This window comes from Pipistrellus kuhlii, unplaced genomic scaffold, assembly GCF_014108245.1.
Source record: "Pipistrellus kuhlii isolate mPipKuh1 unplaced genomic scaffold, mPipKuh1.p scaffold_m20_p_1, whole genome shotgun sequence".
NCBI lineage: Eukaryota > Metazoa > Chordata > Mammalia > Chiroptera > Vespertilionidae > Pipistrellus > Pipistrellus kuhlii.
This window is the reverse complement of record NW_023425404.1, coordinates 25,786,434-25,808,633: the sequence shown is the minus strand read 5'-3', so window position 1 is coordinate 25,808,633 and position 22,200 is coordinate 25,786,434. Positions and strand designations below refer to the sequence as shown.

General features: G+C 38.4%; 1 protein-coding gene across 16 annotated transcripts in view; it reads left to right on the top strand.

The window, feature by feature from the left end:
• The window catches only part of KTN1 (kinectin 1), a 99,995-nt gene that overhangs the window by 20,703 nt on the left and 57,092 nt on the right, over positions 1-22,200 (top strand). For all 16 annotated transcript variants that reach the window (XM_036435923.2, XM_036435912.2, XM_036435932.2 and 13 more), the window contains 7 exons: positions 448-564; positions 3,326-3,466; positions 9,055-9,161; positions 10,085-10,217; positions 12,006-12,093; positions 20,709-20,875; positions 21,303-21,371. In XM_036435923.2, coding sequence (XP_036291816.1) covers positions 448-564; positions 3,326-3,466; positions 9,055-9,161; positions 10,085-10,217; positions 12,006-12,093; positions 20,709-20,875; positions 21,303-21,371 — 822 coding nt within the window. The remainder of the gene's footprint in view (positions 1-447; positions 565-3,325; positions 3,467-9,054; positions 9,162-10,084; positions 10,218-12,005; positions 12,094-20,708; positions 20,876-21,302; positions 21,372-22,200) is intronic.

Genomic DNA, 22,200 nt, shown 5'->3' with positions numbered 1-22,200 from the left:
GGTATATTCTGACAGGGTTGTTGGAACACCTGTGTTTGATTTCCACTGCTTTTGGCAATCTTTCCTGATATTACAGATGACTTTGACATCACAAATGACTTTCATTTGGGTGCATTTTGGTTTCATATTATTCTTTTGATCTTTTAGGAGGAGGAGGGAGAAGTGGCTATATTGACTCACGTTTAAAAACTGGAAGACCTATATAATTCTTTGTAAAAATATGTTTTTTGATTAATATGTATTCTATTATATGCGTCAGAATATATACTGATACAGTGACTTTTCTGAATGATATTTTACTGACTACTAGTTGGCAGTCATCTACTTATATGTATTAATGAACTCTGCATTGGCCTAAGAACACTTTTGATCTGGATATTTCATTTTCATAATTTTCATTAGCTTGTGTTAACTACTACTAATACTGTATTGATTTCTCAATTATAGTTAAGTAAAGGAGAATTGACTGTACTTGTACATCAGCTTCAAGAGAAAGATAAATTACTTGCTGCTGTGAAGGAAGATGCTGCTGCTATGAAAGATCGGTGCAAGCAGTTAACCCAGGTGAAGTCATTCTTGCATTTAGAGTGTATACTTTTTTTTTTTAAGCAAAGGCTATTTTATCTATTTATTTATTTTAGAAAGAAGAAGGGAGAGAGAGAGAGAGAGAGAGAGAGAGAGAGAGAGAGAGAGAGAGAGAGAAAGAGAGAGAAACATCGATGTGAGAGAGAAACATCAATCGTTGCTTCCCACAGATGCCTGACCAGATTCAAATCTGAAACTTGAGTATGTGCCCTGGCTGGAAATTGAACCCCCCTTTCAGTGTGCAGGATGATGCTCCAACCAGCTGAGCCACAGCAGCCAAGGCTAAAGGATACAGTTTTTGAATCAGGATTAATGAAGGATTTTAGAAATTGTCCACAATTCCAGAGTTAATTATTTGTGTAAAAGCCATTTTCATTTAATGTTTGGTGGTGGTGCTGGTGTCTTACTCTTTTGTGTTATTTATAGCCTACAGCTGAATTATGAATTTAAATTAACAGTACTTATAGATATCCTAATTTCAAAATAATGGCAGCATTTGGACATTGTTCAATTGGATCTGACTTACGTTATTCTCTATAGAAGCACAAAACTCAGTGTGATTTTGTTTAAATTATAAAAATTTATAATTTTTAATCATTGAAGTTCTTCAAGCTCTGGAAATTTTACCCTGCGAGGTAAAGAAAGGCCTTTAAAAATTCATGCTAAATGATACAAACTTCTAGATGTAAAGTACAGCATGGTGACTACAGTTAATAATACTATATGTGTATTTGAAAGATTCTAGGAGAATAGATCTTAATAGTTCTTAAAATATTTTCCAACTGTGGTGTTGATATTAACTAGTTTTATTTTTCAATATATACAAATAGTGAATCATGTGTTGTAAACCTGAAACTAATGTAATATTCTTTGTCAATTAAATCTCAAAAAAAATTATGTAGACTGAGAACATAATTGAAAGTCAATAGAAAATGGGGATTCATTCCTTTTGAAATACTATTTCTCATTTTGGGAATTAAGTACAGTAGAGTAAAATGAAGTTTATTTCTGCATCATTCACAGAACTTCTTCATGACATTATGAGAATGGCCTTATTTGAATATAAAATTCTTTATGTGAATTTGAAGTAAATATGTCATTGGAAAAACTTGACCAGATTAAGATTAATTAAAGTTGTCACTAAAATATAATAATTTGTTTAAGATTAAAAACTTCAGTTTTATGTTACCATATTTTTTTTACTATATTTTAAGATTAGAAACTTCAGTATAGTTTTATGTTGCTATATTTTTCTGACTCAATTTAAAAAATTAAAAAAGGTAACTACTTTTTGGTTATTCATTGAGCTGTACACTTCAGATGTGAATACTTTTTTCTAAGTGCTTTATGTATTTCTTTTAACAATTTCTAATGTAAATGAATTAACTCTTGGGCAACCATAAATTACATAAAAACCTTAAATTTTGTTAGTTTCTTACAACAGGGCATGGGCTGATCATAACTGCAGATAACTTTCAAATTGTTTCACTTTCTTTCTTTTTTTTTTTTTTTAAATATATTTTATTGATTTTGTACAGAGAGAGAGAGATAGAGAGTTAGAAACATCGATGAGAGAGAGTCATCGATCAAGCTGCCTCTTGCACACCCCCTACTGGAGATATGCCCGCAACCAACGTACATGCCCTTGACCGGAATCGAACCCGGGACCTCTCAGTCCCCAAGCCGACGCTCTATCCATTGAGCCAAACCGGTTTCGGCTCACTTTCTTTTACTTTGATAATTAATATTTGTTCTAGAAGTTCATAATATTTGCAACATAAAATGAAACCACCCTTTTAAGATTTGACTTAGGAAGTTAATACCACTTTGCTTTCTGATTTTTACTTTTCCCTTATTCCAAACTTCCATTTTGCTATAAACATACCAATCTCTTTCCCTAGGAAAGAGGCTTCTTTTTTCCTCTTCTATGCTATTTTTTCCAGTCCTTTTTTTTGTACCTTAAAAGAGAGCTACTACCTACAAATTATAGAGAACTGTTTTTCTTTTTTCTTCTTTTAATGTATTGATTGATTTTAGAGGGAGAGAGATAGAAGCAGCAATTTGTTGTTGCACCCACTTATGCATTCATTGTTTCTCCTTGTGTGCCCTGACTGGAGATTGAACTCACAGCTTTGGTATTGGAACGATGTCCTAACAACTGAGTTACCTGACCAGGGGAACTGTTTTGCTTTTAAAATGTTCTTTCTTATCAAGTTAGAAGGTAGGATTTATTTTAGGTTCAGCTCTAACTCTTAGACCAAAAAGTGCATTTGAAATAAGAATTAACAGAATACTGTTTATGAGGGAATTGGTGTAAAAGGTGAAATTCAGATGACAGTGGTTTTTTTTAACCTTTTTTTTAAAATTTAAAATATATTTTGTTGATTTTTTACAGAGAGGAGGAGAGAGGGATAGAGAGCTGGAAATGTCGATGAGAGAGAAACATCGACCAGCTGCCTCCTGCACACCCCCTACTGGGCATGTGCTCGCAACCAGTGTACATGCCTTTGACCGGAATCGAACCTGGGACCTTTCAGTCCATAGAACGACGCTCTGCCACTGAGTCAAACCGGTTTCGGCTTTTTTTTTTAACCTTCTTAAAGTACTTATTTCAGAATTCATGATTATTTTACTGACATCATTTTTACTGATGTTAAAATGTTTTTTTTATTAGAATTTTATGTACTTACATTTTTAATAACACATTTTTCATAATATTTTTTCTGGTTTACTCTTCTAGGAAATGATGACAGAGAAAGAAAGAAGCAATGTGGTTATAGGAAGAATGAAAGATCGGATTGGAACATTAGAAAAGGAACATAATGTATTTCAAAACAAAATGCATGTCAGTTATCAGGAGACTCAACAGATGCAGATGAAGGTATATCTTCATTCTTTGTAAACAAAGTGAAGTATTTGCATTGATTTAATTAAATTAAGTACCTAATATGGTAAGGCTCTATGCTGGGTCATGGTATAGTGGCTAGTTAAACTGGCTGCTGCCTTAAGTAAACAACTTTTGTATGTGAGGATGAGGTAGGGAGCTGGAAGCTGACAAGTAAATCATTATAATAGTGGTGTAAGCATTGGGTGCTTTGGAAAATGGAGATGGGAGATGGGAAAGAGAAAGAATGATAAAGAAGACTTGTTAGAAATGATATTCAGACGTTGAATCTTTTGAAACAATTAGGCATGGTCAGCTACTAGTAAGAAGATGAAGGAGTAGGCACTTGGTATAAGAGGTTTTTACTTTGTGTGATTCCTTAGTCATATCTCTAGAGAGGATAATTCATTGGGCCTATATTGGGGCTACTAGAGCTTTTTAATTAGTGTACTCCAGTGTTTCCAATAAAGAATGTTTGGAGATAACAGTTTTTAAGAAATAAAACTTAAATTATTTGGGAGTCAGGGCTGGAATGTAGAAGGGAAGAACTAGAGGACTAAATAGAGGTCCTGACTTAAAGCGCCTTGTATAACTGAAGATTAGGGAGCTGGTGAAATTTAGCAAACTAGAAGTGTTGATGCCGGAGGAATTAAAGGGCCAGACTTCCCAGACACAGGTGGGCGTGAGGCTCTGGGCATGCCACTAAAAGAAGCATTTTCAGAAGCCCCCATGGGAGGATGAAATGTGGAAGGTTTTATTGGGGTAGAGTTATATTTTCTAATTGCAATATCCCATTTCCCCCATGCCAGTCCTGGAAGAGGGGCAGCTGAGAGTTCAGCAGAATCAGAAACAAGGCCAGTGTCCAAAGTTTCTGTTCAACGTTGCAGCCGGTTGTGGTTGAGCATTCAGACCAAATACATTACATTAGTCCATGTGTGGAATCCAGCATGGCCTTGTGCCATGTGGGTACAGCATAGCCTCCTACAGCTAGAGTCCCCAGAGGGCTGGCGTGTGTGTGCGTGTGTGTGTGTGTGTGTGTGTGTGTGTGTGTGTGTGTGTGAGAGAGAGAGAGAGAGAGAGAGAGAGAGAGAGAGAGAGAGAGAGAGAGAGAGGGAGGAAGGGCTGAGCTTTCTTTGTTTAGAAGTTTATATATTTAGATTTTCCGAGCTTGCAGTAGCCACGCTCATCTTGGTCACGAGTTGTTTTCAGGTGTGATTGACAGGCAAGTATTTTTCCATTCACTTAGATCTTACTGGGAATGTGTCTAAACTACCTTTCTCTAGTCTTTTCCCCAGTCAGTGAGCTGGGAACAAACTTGGAGTATTAAGTGCAGCTTTTTGCAAAGCTGAACAAATGTCATGTCTGTACTACTATACTATTCGATTTCCCCTTTCATTCCTTTTATGTTGAATAACAATCAGGTTATTAAAATGGCATCAGTGTTATAATATTAGTATTTTAAATTATTACTCTGACAGTATTGTGAAGAATGGAACAAAGGATAGATCTTTTGGAAAGCTTTGGCAGGAAACCAAGAGAACAGAGTCCTGAAATCAGATGTTGACAATGGAAAGATGAGTTTGAGTCATTTGAAAGAGTAGATAGAGCTTAGTGAAGGAGAGAGGAGGAGAGAAATGATAATGAAGGATAATCCTACAGTTTTGGTTTTGTCTCTTGTTCTTTTTTTCACTTGTCTTCTAGCATTTAAGAAAGTTCAGTTCTTACTGTATATATATATATTTTCTCTGTATTATCCATTTTCATGATTCCAATTAGGTCTAGTTCAGCGATTTTTTTTTTTGTGTGTGTCTTATTTTTGAGATTTAAATATCATCTTTATTGCTAATAAAGAGGGTTTTGGAGAACATGGTTTGGGTCTACTTGCCAAGTGGGCTTATAATACCCTTTTAATTGAACTTCCTGAACCATTAATTTTTTGAAATTATTTTCATTGCTGGCCGATGCTTCAGTTTGGAAGCTCTTATCATCACCTATCTAAAATCATGCTCTTTTGATCAGGTTGTTTTTGTTTTTCAATATTTTGAGGCATTATTATTACTCTTCAGACTTTGACTTTTCTCCCTTGCTCAGTCTACAGTTTATTCTTAAAACCTTAATAGATACTGTATTTCTTGTTACTCTTGCATTTAATTCTTAGACATTACCTTAGTTTAGTATTTCATACTGTTGCCAGAGGAAATGGGGTCCTTTCACAGAGTTGCAAGAAAAGCATTTCGGGAGACCCATGCATGGGAGGATAAGATACAGTGGTAAGGTTTTTTGGGATAGAAATAGAAGGCCGCCCCCAGGTTCCTGATACCTCATTGCCAACCGTCCCCCTGTGAAAAAAGTTCAGCCTTGTCTTCATCAAAACCCAGGAAAATAGCTAATATCCAGAAATTTTGTACGATTTGTTTAGTCCATGTCAAAACTTAGTTCAGTTCAGCTTCTGTCCCTGTCTAGCTTGCATAGTCTGTTCCTGTCTGCACTCCATTTGGCGCTGTGTTGCTTTACCCAGGCTAGCACTTGGTGCCTGCGATTAGAGTGCCCGTGGCTGGCTGGCCTCCTGCCGGTGGCTGCTATGCCCACATGGCTGCTGTGGAGAGAGAATGCATGAGCACATGAATGAATGTATGGTATGGGATGAGAGAAAGAGACAGACAGATTGAGAGAGAAAGAGAGAGATTGCCTTTAAGCTCCGATTGTCTTATCCCTGATTTAGGAAGGACCAGGTACTCTTTCAAACCAACCCCTGTTGGTCTGGATCCTCCCCTAACTGATCCATTTTTTTAGTTCTTGCCTGTTTCTGTGTGTCTTCTCCAATCAGATCCTTTTTCCAGGTAAGGTAGCTCCTCTCCTTTATGGTCTCCATCTTGGCTCCTGTGCATGCCTGAAAGTGGAAAGACCTTCCATTGTACCATCGTGGCTTCTACTGGGCATGTGCCCAAGAGAGGAATTTCTTCTTTGTTGTTTTAGTCCTTCCCTCTTTAGTTTGGGAGAGTGTGCCAATTATATCCAGCGGAGATTGGAAGCCAGTCCTTCCTCCCTATATGGAGCAAGGAGGGGTGTTAATCCTGTTGGTGGGGCAATACTCTGATCCCCTGGGGAGCCTATGAATGCTGCAACTTCCTAGTTAAGCAGGTTTATTGTCTAATTTAGCTTCCTCTTACATTAGGCTTCTCAATGTCTGATTCCCTTGGCTCTCTTTCTTTATTAATAACTAGCTACCTACACTAACAATTCTAACATATTTGTAGCAACTTCTTAATAGGTCTCTAATTTCTGTGCTAACAGGATTAGTACCACATTTATTTTTATAAAATAATATTTGGATCACATTGCTAATGTGCAATTTTTAAAAAATATATTTTTATTGATTTCAGAGAGAAGGAAGAGGTAGAGAGAGATAGAAACATCCATGATGAGAGAGAATCCTGGATCAGCTGCCTCCTGCAAATCCCCCATGGAGAATCGAGCCCACAACCTGGGCATGTGCCCTTGACTGGAATCGAACCCGGGACCTTTCAGTTTGCAGGCCGACGCTTTATCCACTGAACAAAACCATCTAGGGCTATACTGCAAATATTCAACTTATTCTTCACAGCTATCAAAGTACACATGTTTCTTATGGTGTTACACTAATAGTGGAATAGTACAAAAGAAGTGAGTGACTGTTATCAGGTTATTACCCCGTCCACTGCTGCTTTTATGCTTTCATTTGGTCCAATCCTCCATCTTCCCATCCTCTAGTCATTTGAATATTCTTTTCTGTAAGTCAGGTTATGGAAGAACTGATTTTTCCAGCCCCAAGTGATACTTTCTTCTTAATTGCTACTTAATGTTGATTTAAAAATTAGCTAGGTACTTACAGCATCATCTTTTATTGAGGATGAAAGGTGTCGAAGTGATTCATCTTATTTTTTTAATTTGATTGCTTATAGATAGCATGATATATAGATTCCATATAATAAATTCTCTGAAAAATAGAAACATACATTTTAATTTTTCTTAATTAAATAGATCTATTAAAATTATTAAGATTATTTCACATATTAAAGTAAGATATGTCCTTTTGGAGATGTAAGAGTCAATGTTCTTTATCTTTTGATTCTATAAATAATTATTTTAGCAAATACTTTTGTGTAATGAATTTGCCATATATTTGGCTATGGCTCAATTTGCAATTTAGTATAAGTGTACTGAACATATTTTCAACTTCAAAACTTGATTAATAAAATTAAAAAAAAATATTGTGTACATAAAATTGACATAGGATTAAGACAGGCTTAATTCTGTATGAGTCTGGGGTAGGAAAGATATTTTAAATAATTTTTAGTTCTGAAATAGCATCTCTGTGTACTTATTTTGCATTTCAAATATGATAGCAGCTAGCATCTACTTACATTTAAAAAAATATTCTTAATTGATTTCAGAGGGAAAGGTATAGGAAGAGTGTGAGATAGAAACATCAATGATGAGAGAGAATCACTGATTGGCTGCCTCCTACATGCCCCCCACTGGAGACTGAGCCTACAACTCAGGCATGTGCCCTTGACCAGAATTGAATCCGGGATTCTTCAGTCCACAGGACAACACTCTATCCACTGAGCCAAATTGGTTAGGGCTACTTGCATTCTTTTTAAAAAATATATTGTAGTTTTATTGATTTCAGAGAGGAAGTGAGAGTGAGAGATAGAAACATCAATGATGAAAGAGAATCATTGATCAGATGCCTCTTGCATGCCCTCTACTGGGGATTGAGCCCCCAACCTGGACATGTGATCATGATCAGACTTGAACCCAGAACCCTTCAGTCTATAGGCCAACACACCATCCACTGAGCCAAACTGGCCAGAGCTCCTTGCATTCTTGGATTTCTGTGACAGTTGGTATTTGCTTTGCATTCATCACTATCAAAATGTAATTCATCTTTTAAATCCTACATAATATAGAGCTAATATGCTAATTAGACTGAACAGCAGAATGACCATCTGGACGACTTTCTGGATGACCTTCCGGACAACCTTCTAGACGAAGCCAGGGCTGCAAGGGCCCGCTGAGGCTGTGGGGAGCTGTGAGGGCCCGCTGAGGCTGTGGGGAGCTGTGAGGGCCAGCCGAGGCTGTGGGGAGCTGTGCGGGCCCGCAAAGGCAGCAGGGTCTGAGGGCCAAGCTCTTTCCATGAATTTTGTGCATCAGGCCTCTAGTTTCTCTATATTTATTCTTAATGCTTTTTACGTTCTCTTAACAATAAAGTGTCTTTTAAAAGTTAGCTCTGGCAGCCCTAGCCAGTTTGGCTCAGTGGATAGAGTGTCGGCTTGCTAATCAAAGGGTCTTGGGTTTGATTCTTTCTGTTCAAGGACACGTATCTTAGTTGCAGGCTCCTCTCTGGTCCGGGCCCTGGTGGGGGCTTGTGCAGGAGGCAATCAATTGATGTGTTTCTCTCACATTATTGTTTCTTCTTTCCCTCTCTCTTCCACTCTCTCTAAAAATGAATGGAAAAGTATCCTCAGGTGAGGATTAAAAAGAAAAAAGTTAGCTTTGGCAGTCATTGTTTTCTTCATCTTATGTTTGTAAAATAATTTTAGTTCCAGCAAGTTCGTGAGCAGATGGAAGCAGAGATAGCTCACTTGAAGCAGGAAAATGGCATATTGAGAGATGCTGTCAGCAACACTACAAACCAACTAGAAAACAAGTATGTTTCCAATGCTTTATTTTTAATTGAATGGCAGAGTCTATTTTTGAATCTTCAAAGTGATGTTGGATAGTGATTGGTTAGACTTTTTTTTTTTTATATTTGTTTATAAAATCAGTTAATTTTAAAAAACAATTCTCTTGCTCTGTGAAATACCTCTTCTGCTAAACTACATGATAAATACTATACCTCCAATGGAATGGTATATTAATTTATGAGACTGAAGTTTTAAACCACCTGTCCCCCTTAACAGTAGTTATCAAATTTCATAATTCTGAAGAGCATCTAGGCATGTTATTTGAAAAAGCACATTCTTGAGTCTGATCCCTAAAAGATTATGATTTGATGCTCTAAGGTGGAACCCATGAGTATACATATTAAGTCATATTCCACTGATAGTTACATAGTTGGCTCTGATACTTTGAGAAACAGTGCATTAGAGAAGACTAGTAGCATCCTTACTCAGACTAAATCCTAACTTTGATTTTAATACATTTTTCAGAATATCAGTTTGAGGGTGACACTTGACTATGCTTATGAGTGTGGTCATTTTCTTGATTATATTATAGTAATTTTAGAATTTGTATAATTGTCATCAGAATGATTCAGAGGTTACACTCAATATGTTTTGTTTTGAAATATATTTTATTAAGTTTTTACAGAGAGGAAGGGAGAGAGATAGAGAGCTAGAAATGTCGATGAGAGAGAAACATCGACCAGCTGCCTCTTGCACACCCCTTACTGGGGATGTGCCCATAACCAATGTACATGCCCTTGACCGGAATCAAACCTGGGACCTTTCAGTCCGCAGACCGACGCTCTACCACTGAGCCAAACCGGTTTCGGCACACTCAATATGTTTTGCTTATTCTTTATATGAGTCAGTAAAAATGTGAGGTTCCTAATCTAGTTACTGTTTTCAGGCAGTCTGCTGAACTGAATAAACTGCGCCAGGATTATGCTAGATTGGTGAATGAGCTGACTGAGAAAACAGGAAAATTGCAGCAAGAGGAAGTTCAAAAGAAGAATGCTGAGCAAGCAGTTACTCAGCTGAAGGTGATATATTTCCACCCAAATTTATCATTTCATAAATAATGTACACATTCAATTCAGTGTTCTAAATGGATATAAAGGGTTGAGATATGTAGTTTGAGGCTGAATGGGACCTGTAGTACTCTGCCTATATACATGTGTATGCACTTATGTAAGAACTAAATATAGGCTTAAGTTTGAAGATATGAAAAATGAAATGAGCTGATTTATAGGTACCAGGTGTACCAGTTAATTCGGATTTTGTAATCAAAGAAAACATAGTCTGTACTAATAATAGAGGAATATGCAAATTGCCAGGATGCCATAACATCGGATGACCATTCAGCAGGGTGGGCGGGGCTGTGGGGCCATGGGGTGGGACTCTGGCATGATTTTGTTCCACCCAGGCAGACTCCCCTGTTTCCCCGCAGCCGAATCCCGATGTGGACCTGGGTTTTACTAAACTTTACTGGAGCTGCTCCCCGGACCCCTATTCCCTGCCCCAGACTGCGCTGTCCACAGCAGGGCACCCTGATAGCCTCCTGACAAACAGGCAGTGGGTGAGAACCAAGTAGGGTGGGGGTGGCAGGGAGCCATCGAGGGGTGGGCCTGTTGGAGCCAAATTCTCGGGGGTCTGAGGAGAGTGCCTGACGAATTCTGACTGGAAAGAAGGAAGGGGAAGCGGCCACGGGGACCTCTTCCATTCTCTCTGTACGGACACCCTGCCCCAGCCCCTGTACCCCTCGGGAGGGTGGGGAGGCTGACCGGACTGAGAGAAGACATAGCTGCAGGAGTAGCCACAGCCCACACCTTGAACTTCTGATCTTTTCCCCTGCCACCCCTTGTCACCCCTGCTAGGGGTGCCCACAACATTGAGAATTAGAGACTTGGTGCACGAAATTTGTGCATGGGGGCGGGGGGGTAGTAGTGACCCTCAGCTCAACCTGCACCTTCTCCAATCTGGGACCCCTTGAGGGATGTCCGAAACCTAAAAGGGCAGTCGGACATCCCTCTCACAATCCAGGACTGCTGGCTCCCAACCCCTCATCTGCTTGCCTGCCTGATTGCCCCTAACTGCTTCTGTCTGCCAGCCTAATCACCCCCGAACCTCTCCCCTGCCAGCCTGATCAACACCTAACTGCTCCCCTGCTGGCCCAATTGCCCCTAACTGCGCTCCCCTGCTGGCCATCTTGTGGCGGCCACCTTGAGTCCACATGGGGGCAGTCATCTTTGACCACATGGAGGGCAGTCACCTTGTGTGTTGGAGTGATGGTCAATTTGCATATTACCTCTTTATTCTTTAAGATTAAATAGGATTTGTCTTACTGGTGTGTATATTGTTGGCATTTACACATATGGAAGCTTGTTCTCTGGATATAAATAAGTAGATAATGACACTAAAGATTAAAGTGTTGTGCTATACTTCAAATTACAAATTAGGTACCTACTGAAATTTAGCAATAAAGATACCATCTTATCTTTGGAAAGCCTATTAGCTCACGGAAGCTTAATAGAAAACAGATTAAAGTTGAGAGGATCAGATATATACAAAGTAGCTAATAATGATCCACCAGCACAAATATTGTTTTGAAATAATTCTGTATACAGGTGGTGGCGGTGGTGGTGGGGAGGGTAGAATGGCTAAGGTTGATAATATCCATGCATATTATCAGGCTAAACATATCTGCCTATCTTATTAAAATGTAGGAGACTGGTAGTTGGAATAAGCAGTTTTATGATACAACAGTAAAGGTAGAGGATACTTAAAAATAAATGCAATCCTGTGTTTGTCCTGATTTGTCCGTTCTCCAGGTTCAATTACAAGAAGCTGAGAGAAGGCGGGAAGAAGTCCAAAGTTATATCAGGAAGAGAACAACAGAGCATGAGGCAGCCCAGCAAGGTAAGGGGAAGAGGTAGTCATGTAAATTTAGTATATAATTCTGGGTGAAATTTTCTTCCCTTTCCATATTGTAGAGACAGTATGTAATTTGGCATTTTGGTTATAGTTAAATAAAAATAGCTTTTAAAGCACCTTTATTACTCTAACATTCCCAGGGTTTTACAAATAAGCACTCTAGCTCTGTCCAGTGGAGCTCAGCTGGTTGGAGTATAATCCCTACATCAAAAGGTTGCAGGCTCAATACCTGGTTAGAACTGGTATTAGAAGAAAACTGATAGATTTTTCTCTTTCACATTGATGTCTGTCTGTCTGTCTCTGTTTGTCTCTCTGTCTCTTCTTCCCTCTCCCTTCTCTAAATCAATTAGCATGTCCTCAGGTGGGGATTTTTTAAAAAATACAGCCTAAAAGCTTTGTCTGAAGCATTAAGTTGCAAAAAAATTATAGTCCATAATAGGGTAATGCAACCCTTGTTGTGTGTTTCCTTTCTGTAATTATTCCTTTTGGATTTTTGACCAACTCTTCATTTGATATTTTGTTTCTAAGGGTCTCACTTCATATATTGTGAAGAGAAAAACAAGATCATTATTATTTCAAGTAGTTGACTTAAAACTCCCTAGTCCTTAAATACTTTCATCTCTTATTCTTTTTTTTTTTTTTTTTTTTTAATTTTTTTTATTGATTTTTTTTACAGAGAGGAAGGGAGAGAGCTAGAGTGCTAGAAACGTAGATGAGAGAGAAACATCGATCAGCTGTCTCCTGCACACCTCTGCCCGCAACCAATGTACATGCCCCTGACTGGAATCGAACCTGGGACCTTTCAGTCCGCAGACTGACGCTCTACCGCTGAGCCAAACCGGTTTCGGCTCATCTCTTATTCTTAATTTTATAAATATATATGGGAGATAATGAAGCTTATATGTTACTTATGTCTCCACTACTCATTTTCTTATATAATTTTATAATTTGGATCTTTAAAGCTTTGGTTTCTTTTGATTTCTTTTATTTCCCCAAGTATTTCCCTTTGGTTCAGTGTATAAATACTAGAGCCCGATGCACAAAATTTGTGCAAGGGGCTCAGCCCTCACAGCCTGGCTTCATCTGCAGATGAAGGTCTTTGGGATGGTCATTTCTACACTTTTATTATCATAGATACCCAAGATATTGAAGCCCTATTTCTTTATATGTAAAGTTTATGTTAAGATACATTAGCTTATTCTTAAAATTAATATTTTATATTTAATCAACAAAGCACACATGAATTTTGCTAAAAGAATTGTAACTATAAACTTAAATAACTGCCTGGCTGGCACGGCTCCATGTTGTGTGTTGACTTGTGAACCAGGTCACCTTTTGATTCCTGGTAAGGGTGCATGCCTGATTTATGGCTTGAGGGCGTGCAAGAGGCAGCTGATCAGTGACTCTCTCTCATCGTTGATGTTTTTATCTCTCCCTCTTCCTTCCTCTATGAAATCAATAAAAATATATAAGAAAAAAAACCAAAGAAGATAAAAAGTATATATAACTATATGTAACTATAAAGAGAGGCCCAGTGCACGAAATTTGTGCAGGGGGCTGGTGGGGAGGTGGTTGTCACTCAGCCCAGCCTGCACCCTCTACAATCTGGGACCCCTTGAAGGATGTCCTACTGCTCAGTTAGGCCCAATCCCAGTGGACATCCTAAATGGGCAGTCAATATCCCTCTCACAATCCAGGACCGCTGGCTCCCAACCACTTGCTTGTCTGCCTGCTTGATTGCCCCTAACCACTTCTGCCTGCCAGCCTGGTCATCCTCTAACCACTCCCCTGCCAGCCTGATTGATGCCTAACTGTTCCACAGCCCCTCCACCCCCCCAGCCGGCCTGGCCTGATTGACCCCCATCGGGGTGGGTGGGCCAGACCTCACCTGTGTACAAATTAATATTCCAGCCTCTAGTCTTGTTGATAATAGCCTTTCTAACAGGTGGTGTCTCATTGTAGTTTTGATTTCCATTTCCCTAAATAGCTAGTGAAGTTGAACATCTTTTCATATAACTGATAGTTGTCTGTATGTCTTTTTGGGTCTTCTGCTTATTAAAAATAAAAAAAATAATAATTTCAGAGTGGAAGAGAGAGGGAAAGAGAGAAAGATATTGTTACTGGGAAACTCCTGGGTGGGCTCAGGCTGCCCATTGCTATGTCCAGTAACAAAGGGTTCGATCATATAAGGCATTTATTGAGAAGGCTAGCCAACCAAGAAGACAGGGTACCTACAAGCATTCAAATCCTATCTTAGAGCAAGGTGCAGGGGACAGGATTATAAAGGGCATGGGCTAGGATGAGGCTGGGAATGGAATGCAGTTATGTGCAGCCCTGGAGGTCCGCAGATGTCAGCTATTGTCTTTAGTCATCAGGTGATGAGATGACGTTTTGACTCCTGGTGGGTCAGTCTGACCCTGCTTATCGATTCTGCTTGCTGGATTCACAGCCAAGTCACTTCCTCAATCGATTCACACAGGCCTTGCAAAAAGGAAACTTTAAGGAAAACTTAACCCCCTATTCACATAAGTATATATGTTCTAAAACTTAATATCATTATTTTTCACATTAATTCAGGTGCTCTATCAGATTATAAGTCCCTCTCTCAATATCAGTGATGAGAAAGAATCATTGATTGGCTGCCTCCTGCATGCCTTCTACTGGGGATTAAGCCACAACCTAGGCATGTGCCTTGACCGGGAATTGAATCAATGTCCTTTTGGTTCATGGGTTGACACTCAACCACTGAGCAACACCAGCTGGGCTGTATGAGTTCTTTATATATATTTTAGATATTAATCCTTTGTCTGAGTTGTTGCTTGCAAAAAAAAACCAAACATTTCCCAGTTGGTTGATTGCCTTTTTTATTTTTATTTTTTTAAATAGTTTCTTTGCTGCGCAGAAGCTTTTTAGTTTGTAATAGTCCCATTTATTTATTTTTGCCTTCCTTTGCCTTTGGGGTCAAATTCATAAAATGTTCTCTATGACTAAGGTCCATAAGTTTGCTATTGATGTTTTCTTCTATTTATTGTAATTTATTGTTTTAGATCTTATATTTAGGTTGTTGATCCATTTTGAATTAATTCATGTACATGGGGACAAATTAATCTAATTTCATTTTTGCATGTGTCTTTCCATTTTCTCAGCACCATTTATTGAGGAGGCTTTCTTTTCACCATTGTGTGTTTTTGGCTCCTTTGTTAAACTTTATTTGCCCATATACCTGTGGTTTTATTTCTGGGCTCTCCATTCTATTCCATTGGTCGGTATGTCTGTTCTGCCAATACCATAATGTATTGATTATTGCAATTCTGTAGAATGTGAAGTCAGATATTGTGATACCTCCAGCTTCTTAATTTTTCTTAGGATTGCTTTGGTTATTCTGGGACTTTTGTGGCTCCATACAAATCTTGTGATTTTTTGTTTTATTCTTAAAAAAAAAACAACAACACATGACATTGTAATTTATTTATTTAGTTATTTTTAATTTTCACTTGAGGTTATATTTTTCATTGCTTTTTCAGAGAGAGTGGAAGGAGGGGGGTTGTGTGTGTGGGGAGAGAGAGGGAGAGAGAAAGAGAGGGAGAGAGAGAGAGAGGGAGGGAAAGAAAGAGAAGGAGAGAGGGAGAGAGGGAGAGAGAGAGAGAGAGAGAGAGAGGGAAAGAAAGAGGAGAGAGAGAAAGAAAGAAAGATGAATGTGAGAGAGACAAATCCACTGATTCCTTCCCATACCTGTCCTGACTGGGGTGGGAAGGGAATTTTGAAGGGAACCCTTGACTGGGAATCAAACCTGCAAGCCTTTGGTGCGTGGGTCTGACACTAACCACTGATCACACCGGCCAGGGTGTTATTAGGATTTTGATGAGGATTGATTAAATCTGTATATTGTTTAGGGTAATATAGCCATTTTCACAATGTTGATTCTTCTAGTCCATGAACAGAGAATATCTTTCCATTTCATTGTGTGTTTTTCAGTCTCTTATAATAATGCTTTGTCGTTTTCGGTATATAGGTCCTTCACATCCTTTAAGTTTGTTCTTATTTATTTTATTTTTTGGTTGCAATTGTATCATATCTCTAATTAAGCATATTATTTATATTTACACTGCTTTTTAAAAAATTTTTTTTTTTGCTTATTTCTTGATAGGCATCAGTTAACTTTCTGTCACAGGAAATGAGGGCTTAATTCTCTCAGACCATTTCTCTCACGTTTCCATCATCCTCCTGATAAGGCTATGTATACTTTTTCTTTAATTTAATAAATCTTTATTGTTCAGATTATTACAATTGTTCCTCTTTTTTTCCCCCCATAGCTCCCCTCCACCAAGTTCCTATCGCCCCCCTACTTTTTTTTATTTTATTTTTTATTTTATTTTATTGATTTTGTACAGAAAGGAAGGGAGAGAGATAGAGTTAGAAACATCGATGAGATTGAGTCATTGATCAGCTGCCACCTGCACACCCCCTACTGGAGATGTGCCTGCAACCAAGGTACATGCCCTTGACCGGAATCGAACCCGGGACCCTTCAGTCCCCAAGCCGGTTTCGGCCGTCCCCTTATTCTTACCCACCCTGGTCCTCATCCATAGGTGTATGCTTTTTGTTCAGTCTCTTCCTGCACCCTCCAATCCCCTTTTCCCCCGAGATTGTCAGTTCACTCCCTTTCTATGCCCCTGATTCTATTATTATATATTTACCAGTTAATACTGTTCATTGATTTTTAGATTTGCTTGTTGATAGTTACATATTTCTTCATCATTTTTATCATTACCTTTTTCTTCTTCTCTTCTTAAAGAATACCTTTCATCATTTCATATAATTCTGGTTTGGTGGTAATGAACTCCTTTAGCTTTTTTTATTTGTGAAGCTCTTTTTCTGACCTTCGATTCTGAGTGATAGCTTTGCTGGGTAGAGTATTTTTGGCTGTAGGTACTTGCTATTCATCACTTTGAATATTTCTTGCCATTCCCATCTGGCCTGCATAGTTTCTGTTGAGAAATCAGCTGACAATCATATGAGTGCTCCTTTGTAGGTAACTAACTTTTTCTTTTGCGGCTTTTCAGATTCTCTCTTTGTCTTTTGCCCTTGGCATTTTAATTATGATGTGTCTTGGTGTGGTCCTCTGGATTCCTTTTGTTTGGAGTTCTGTGCGTTTTTTTGTTTGTTTTTTTGTTTTTAAATATATTTTATTGATTTCTTAAAGAGAGGAAGAGAGTGGGACAGAGAGCCAGAAACATCGATGAGAGAGAATCATTGATCAGCTGCCTCTTGCACACCCCCTACTGGGGATGTGCCCGCAACCAAGGTACATGCCCTTGACTGGAATCGAACCCGGGACCCTTCAGTCCCCAGGCTGACGCTCTATCCAATGAGCCAAACCAGTTTCGGCAGCGTTTTTTGTACTTGTAAGTCTATTTCTTTCACCAGGTGGGGGAAGTTTTTGGTTGCCATTTCTTCAGATAGGTTTTTAGTATCTTGCTCTCTCTCTTCTTCTGGGACCCCCCATCATTCTGATGTTGGTACGTTTGAAGTTGTCCCAGAGGCTTCTTACACTATCTTCGTATTTTTGGATTCTTTTTTCTTTTCCGGAGGAGTGTTTTTTGCTCTCAAATGGTATTTCAAATCTTTGACTTCTTGCAGTCCGGTCTGCTTTTAGGTCTCTGTATAATATTTTTTATTTATTTTTTAAAATATATTTTATTGATATTTTACAGAGAGGAAGGGAGTAGGATAGAGAGCTAGAAACATCGATGAGATAGAAACATCAACCAGCTGCCTCCTGCACACCCCCTACTGGGAATGTGCCCACATCCAATGTACATGACCTTGACCGCAATCGAACCTGGGACCTTTCAGTCTGCAGACCGATGCTCTATCCACTGAGCCAAACAGGTTTCGGCTGTATAATATTTTTTATTTCAGTCAGTGTATGCTTTATTTCTAGTTGATCCTTTTTCATATTTCGAGGGTCTTACTAAATTTATTGGCCTTTTCTAGGAAATTCTTGAAAAACCTTGTAACTGTGGTTTTGAACTCTATATCCAGTTTTTTGCTTTTCTCCATTTCCTTCATTTGTGGCCTGCCTCTTTAGCTACTTCCCTGAGTTGATGGGAGTTGCTTTGTGTGCTAGGTGTCCTAGCAGGGTCCAGTAGCTCAGCCTCCCCAGTTACCTGATGTGGACACTCTTGATGCACCCCTTTGTGGGCTGTGTGGGCATTCTTATTGTAGTTAAGCCTTGATTGTTGTTGGTATTACTGGGGGAGTTGACTTCCAGGCTATGAGGACAGCAGTGTCTCCACTGGGAGAGCTTCTGTGCTCAGCTTGGATGGGGCAGAGTCTCAGGGTGGAGCAGACAGTCTTGGTTTCCCATTAGCCCCGCCCTAAGAGGGCCTGTGTTTCAGTGTCCTGCAGCAAATGGCTGCACGCACCTCTGAGAGAAGGCTGCTCTTGAGTTTCGCCCATTGCTAGACAGTCCAGTTTCTCCCTGAATGAGTCTGGTACCCTAAGTCTCACCCGGAGCTGGATTTCAGTGCAGTTGGGAGGTTTTGTTTTCCTCCTGAACGAGAGAGCTAGTTGTGTGTTCCCGCCCTCTCCATGCACCCTGAGTAAGCCAGCCTCGTATTCAGCTACCTGCCCTTTTCCTAACACATGGGTGTCCACACCTCCACAGTTCCCCTGAGTCTCAGTGTTCTTTTCTCTTTCCTTCTAGTTGTAGAATTCCACTCAGCCAGCTTTCTGGTGGTTCTGGATGATGTCCGTACTGTCTTCTAGTTGCAGTTTTAAAATTGTGCGAGGCAGCAGTATAGGTGTTTACCTTATACCTCCATCTTGGTTTCTCTGAGGTTACGTATACTTTTTGATCATGTCAGTATTCATTGTTTACATCATTATGACTCTGTACTTAGTGCTGAGCCAAGAAAAATATTAAAACTGCAATTCTTTTCTTGAACAGTGTTATAATTTTCTGGAGCTAATTATTAATTTATGATTTTTAAGTTGCTTGATCTTTGTTTTACCATTTAAGTTTTTACCTGTGGTTAAACTCCCTTTAACATTTTCCAGTCCCCTAGCCTATCAACATGTTAGATAATGGAGACTCTATCAGTTTTTCTTGGATCTATCTGTCTGGAGTACTCAGTCTTCCTGCTTGAGTACCTTACTTTCTAGGTTTGCTCCATACTTATCTTCTTGACACTTAGTTTTGTCTCTTTATCCTGTTTTTTGCATCTTGTATCACTGCCATCTTTCTTGCTTTCTTCTCTCATTTAATAGCAAATGTTTTAGTATCTTCACATGAATAAGCCTTGAAGTACATACGTTTGTATATCTGAAAATGTTTTTATTGTTTCTACAGTACTTTCATGCTTGTTTTATAGTTTGGTAGATGTAGTGTTCTGGGTTGGAAATAATTTTCCCACCGATTTAACTTCTGTTGCTGATAAGAAATATTATGTTCTTCTGAATTCTAAATCTTGACATTATTATTATGTCTTTAATTTTCAGGAGCTCTTTTATGAATTGTGTTCCATTCTGATATTAGTATCTTCTTATGGAAGAAATTTATAACCTTTTTAAAAACATATCTAATGCACACATTCCTTCTTCCATTTCCCTTTCTGTTCTTAGTGGTAGTCAACCATGTTCTGTCTGTGTTATCCCTTCTCCCTGTTTTAGACTTGATTGTGTTATGAAGCCAGGAGGCAACTCATAATGCCTGGTATCATGATTTCCTGAACCTTCTAGGTTTCTAGAATCCTTCTCCTTTCCTCCAATTTAGTGATTATCTCGCCATTCATTTTGTCTTAATTTCTTGTGACTTGGAGTTACATTTACTTATGATTGCATCAAGGATAGTTTCTCGTCCCCCCCCCCCCCCCCCCCCCCCTCTCTCGTCTATCTGTCTTGGGGTTATTAGAAGAGAAGCAGACAGAAAGTTTTTACTTCATCTTACACCAGGACATTTGTCAGCTTTCAGTATCTTTCTCTGCTTTCCAGGTCGAAGAGTACAGGGAATTTAGAAGAAATTCATTAAATAACTTATAAAGTACTTACTAAAATGTGTTTGAAATCAAGAAATGGTATAGCCCTGACCAGTGTGGCTCAGCTGGGCGTCATCTCATACACAGAAAGGTTGCAGGTTCTATTCTGGGTCCGGTCAGGGTACATGCTAGGGTTGTGGGCTCAATCATTGGTAGAGGGCATGCAGAAGGTACCAGGTTGATGTTTTTGCTTCCCCAGTGATGTTTCTCTCTCTAAAAAAGAAAATTAGAAAAGAAAAAAAGAAATGATATAACAGTTTTAAACATCACATATGGTTCAATTAACACATTTATTGAATATGTACCGTGTGCCAAGCATTGGTCACAGCTCTGAATTCAGAAAAGGTAATCTCTGATTTCAAAAAGCTTGGTGAAAAGATGAATTAGTATCATGTGGCAGGTACTGTGATTAAAAGTAAGCACATAGGCTGTTCATATGCAGGCAGGAAGGAGGGAGTAGAGGAGACATTCAAGAAGGAGATAATGCCTACACTAAATAAAGATGAGTATCAGTAACCAGGAAAGGAAGAGACCTTTGTAAAACACAATGCTTTGTTACAGATTTACAGAGTAAATTTGTGGCCAAAGAAAATGAAGTACAGAGTCTGCATAGTAAGCTTACAGATACCTTGGTATCAAAACAGCAATTGGAGCAAAGACTAATGCAGTTAATGGAATTGGAGCAAAAAAGGGTGAATAAAGAAGAGTCTCTACAAATGCAAGTTCAGGTATCTAGTTTTCTCTCTCTTAAAAAATAAAGGTGGGCAGGAATTGGATGTATCTGAATAGAAGAAGGGAGGATAGTCTGCCTTGTCCTAATTCTGGAGTGGTGATGAATAATTAAAACTTAATCTTTGAGCATTTGTCACAGTATGTTGTTTTTGAATATATACTTAAAGATGTCCTCACCCACAGTCTTAGGCTTTTTGTATTAGATTAGGAACAACACAACATATTCTTAATTTCTACCTTGTAAATTAACTCTTTTAGAAGAATGCCTAATCAGTATTGTTGTAAAATGACGTCTTTTGGAATCAAAGAATGCCTTTCTAAAAATAAACCCATGTACCTCTAACTCACTTTGTTTGTATGCATTGGTATATTTAGTAACAACACACTTTCCCCTCTCTCTTTTTTGGTTTCTGTTTATGAAAGGATATTTTGAAGCAGAATGAGGCTTTGAAAGCTCAAATTCAACAATTCCACTCCCAGATAGCAGCCCAGGTAATGATGCTCTCTTACTGTTTATCATTACTAATAGCTTCCTAGCTGTGTAACTAATCCTCTGAGTGCCTGTTGAGTGTTGAGCACTGGATTAGTCTTTGGGAGACTAGTATCAGCATTGATGATCTTGAGTGCTAAACACTCTAATAATCATAAAAAGAAACAATAAGAAATTCAAATTCAGCTAATTGAGAGGTGAGTTAGAGACTTTTTGCCATATGAAGAAAAAATGTCCACAATTCTGTCATAAAACAGGAGGAATTGGCCAAATTGTGTCAAGAATAGTCATTTGTCTATTAGAAGTGTTCTCTACTATTGACTTGCCATAAAGGAAAACTTTATCTTCAGGTGGTAGCAGTATGCTGATCATAACTCTCACATTATATATGCAAAAGGATCATTTTAAGATTTATATTTCAGTTTAGTGAGTGGAGAAACCTTCCAAAGACCTGTTTTTCTTTAGCAGCATTTTAATGTAACCCATCTAGATATTAACTATTTTCCTGTTGAAATTAATGTTTGATCCAAAGAATTGACTATTTTTGAGCTATCAGAGGAACAGTTAAAATACTCCTAATGTGCTAATTTGGTTTAGCTTTCTACCATTTAATTAAAAAAGAATATATCTTTTTATTATGGTAGATATGTAGATATAGTCTTTGGAATATAAATAATAATATAGTGAGAAAAAAAGAAAAAATTTCTGAGTATTTAATTTGTTTCCATTATATACATATTGTGAATTTTAATTCTTCAACTTTAAAATTCTAAAAATTGTAGAAAAAGGATTCACCTTTCTATATAAAAAGTAGTTTTCACATTTAAAACT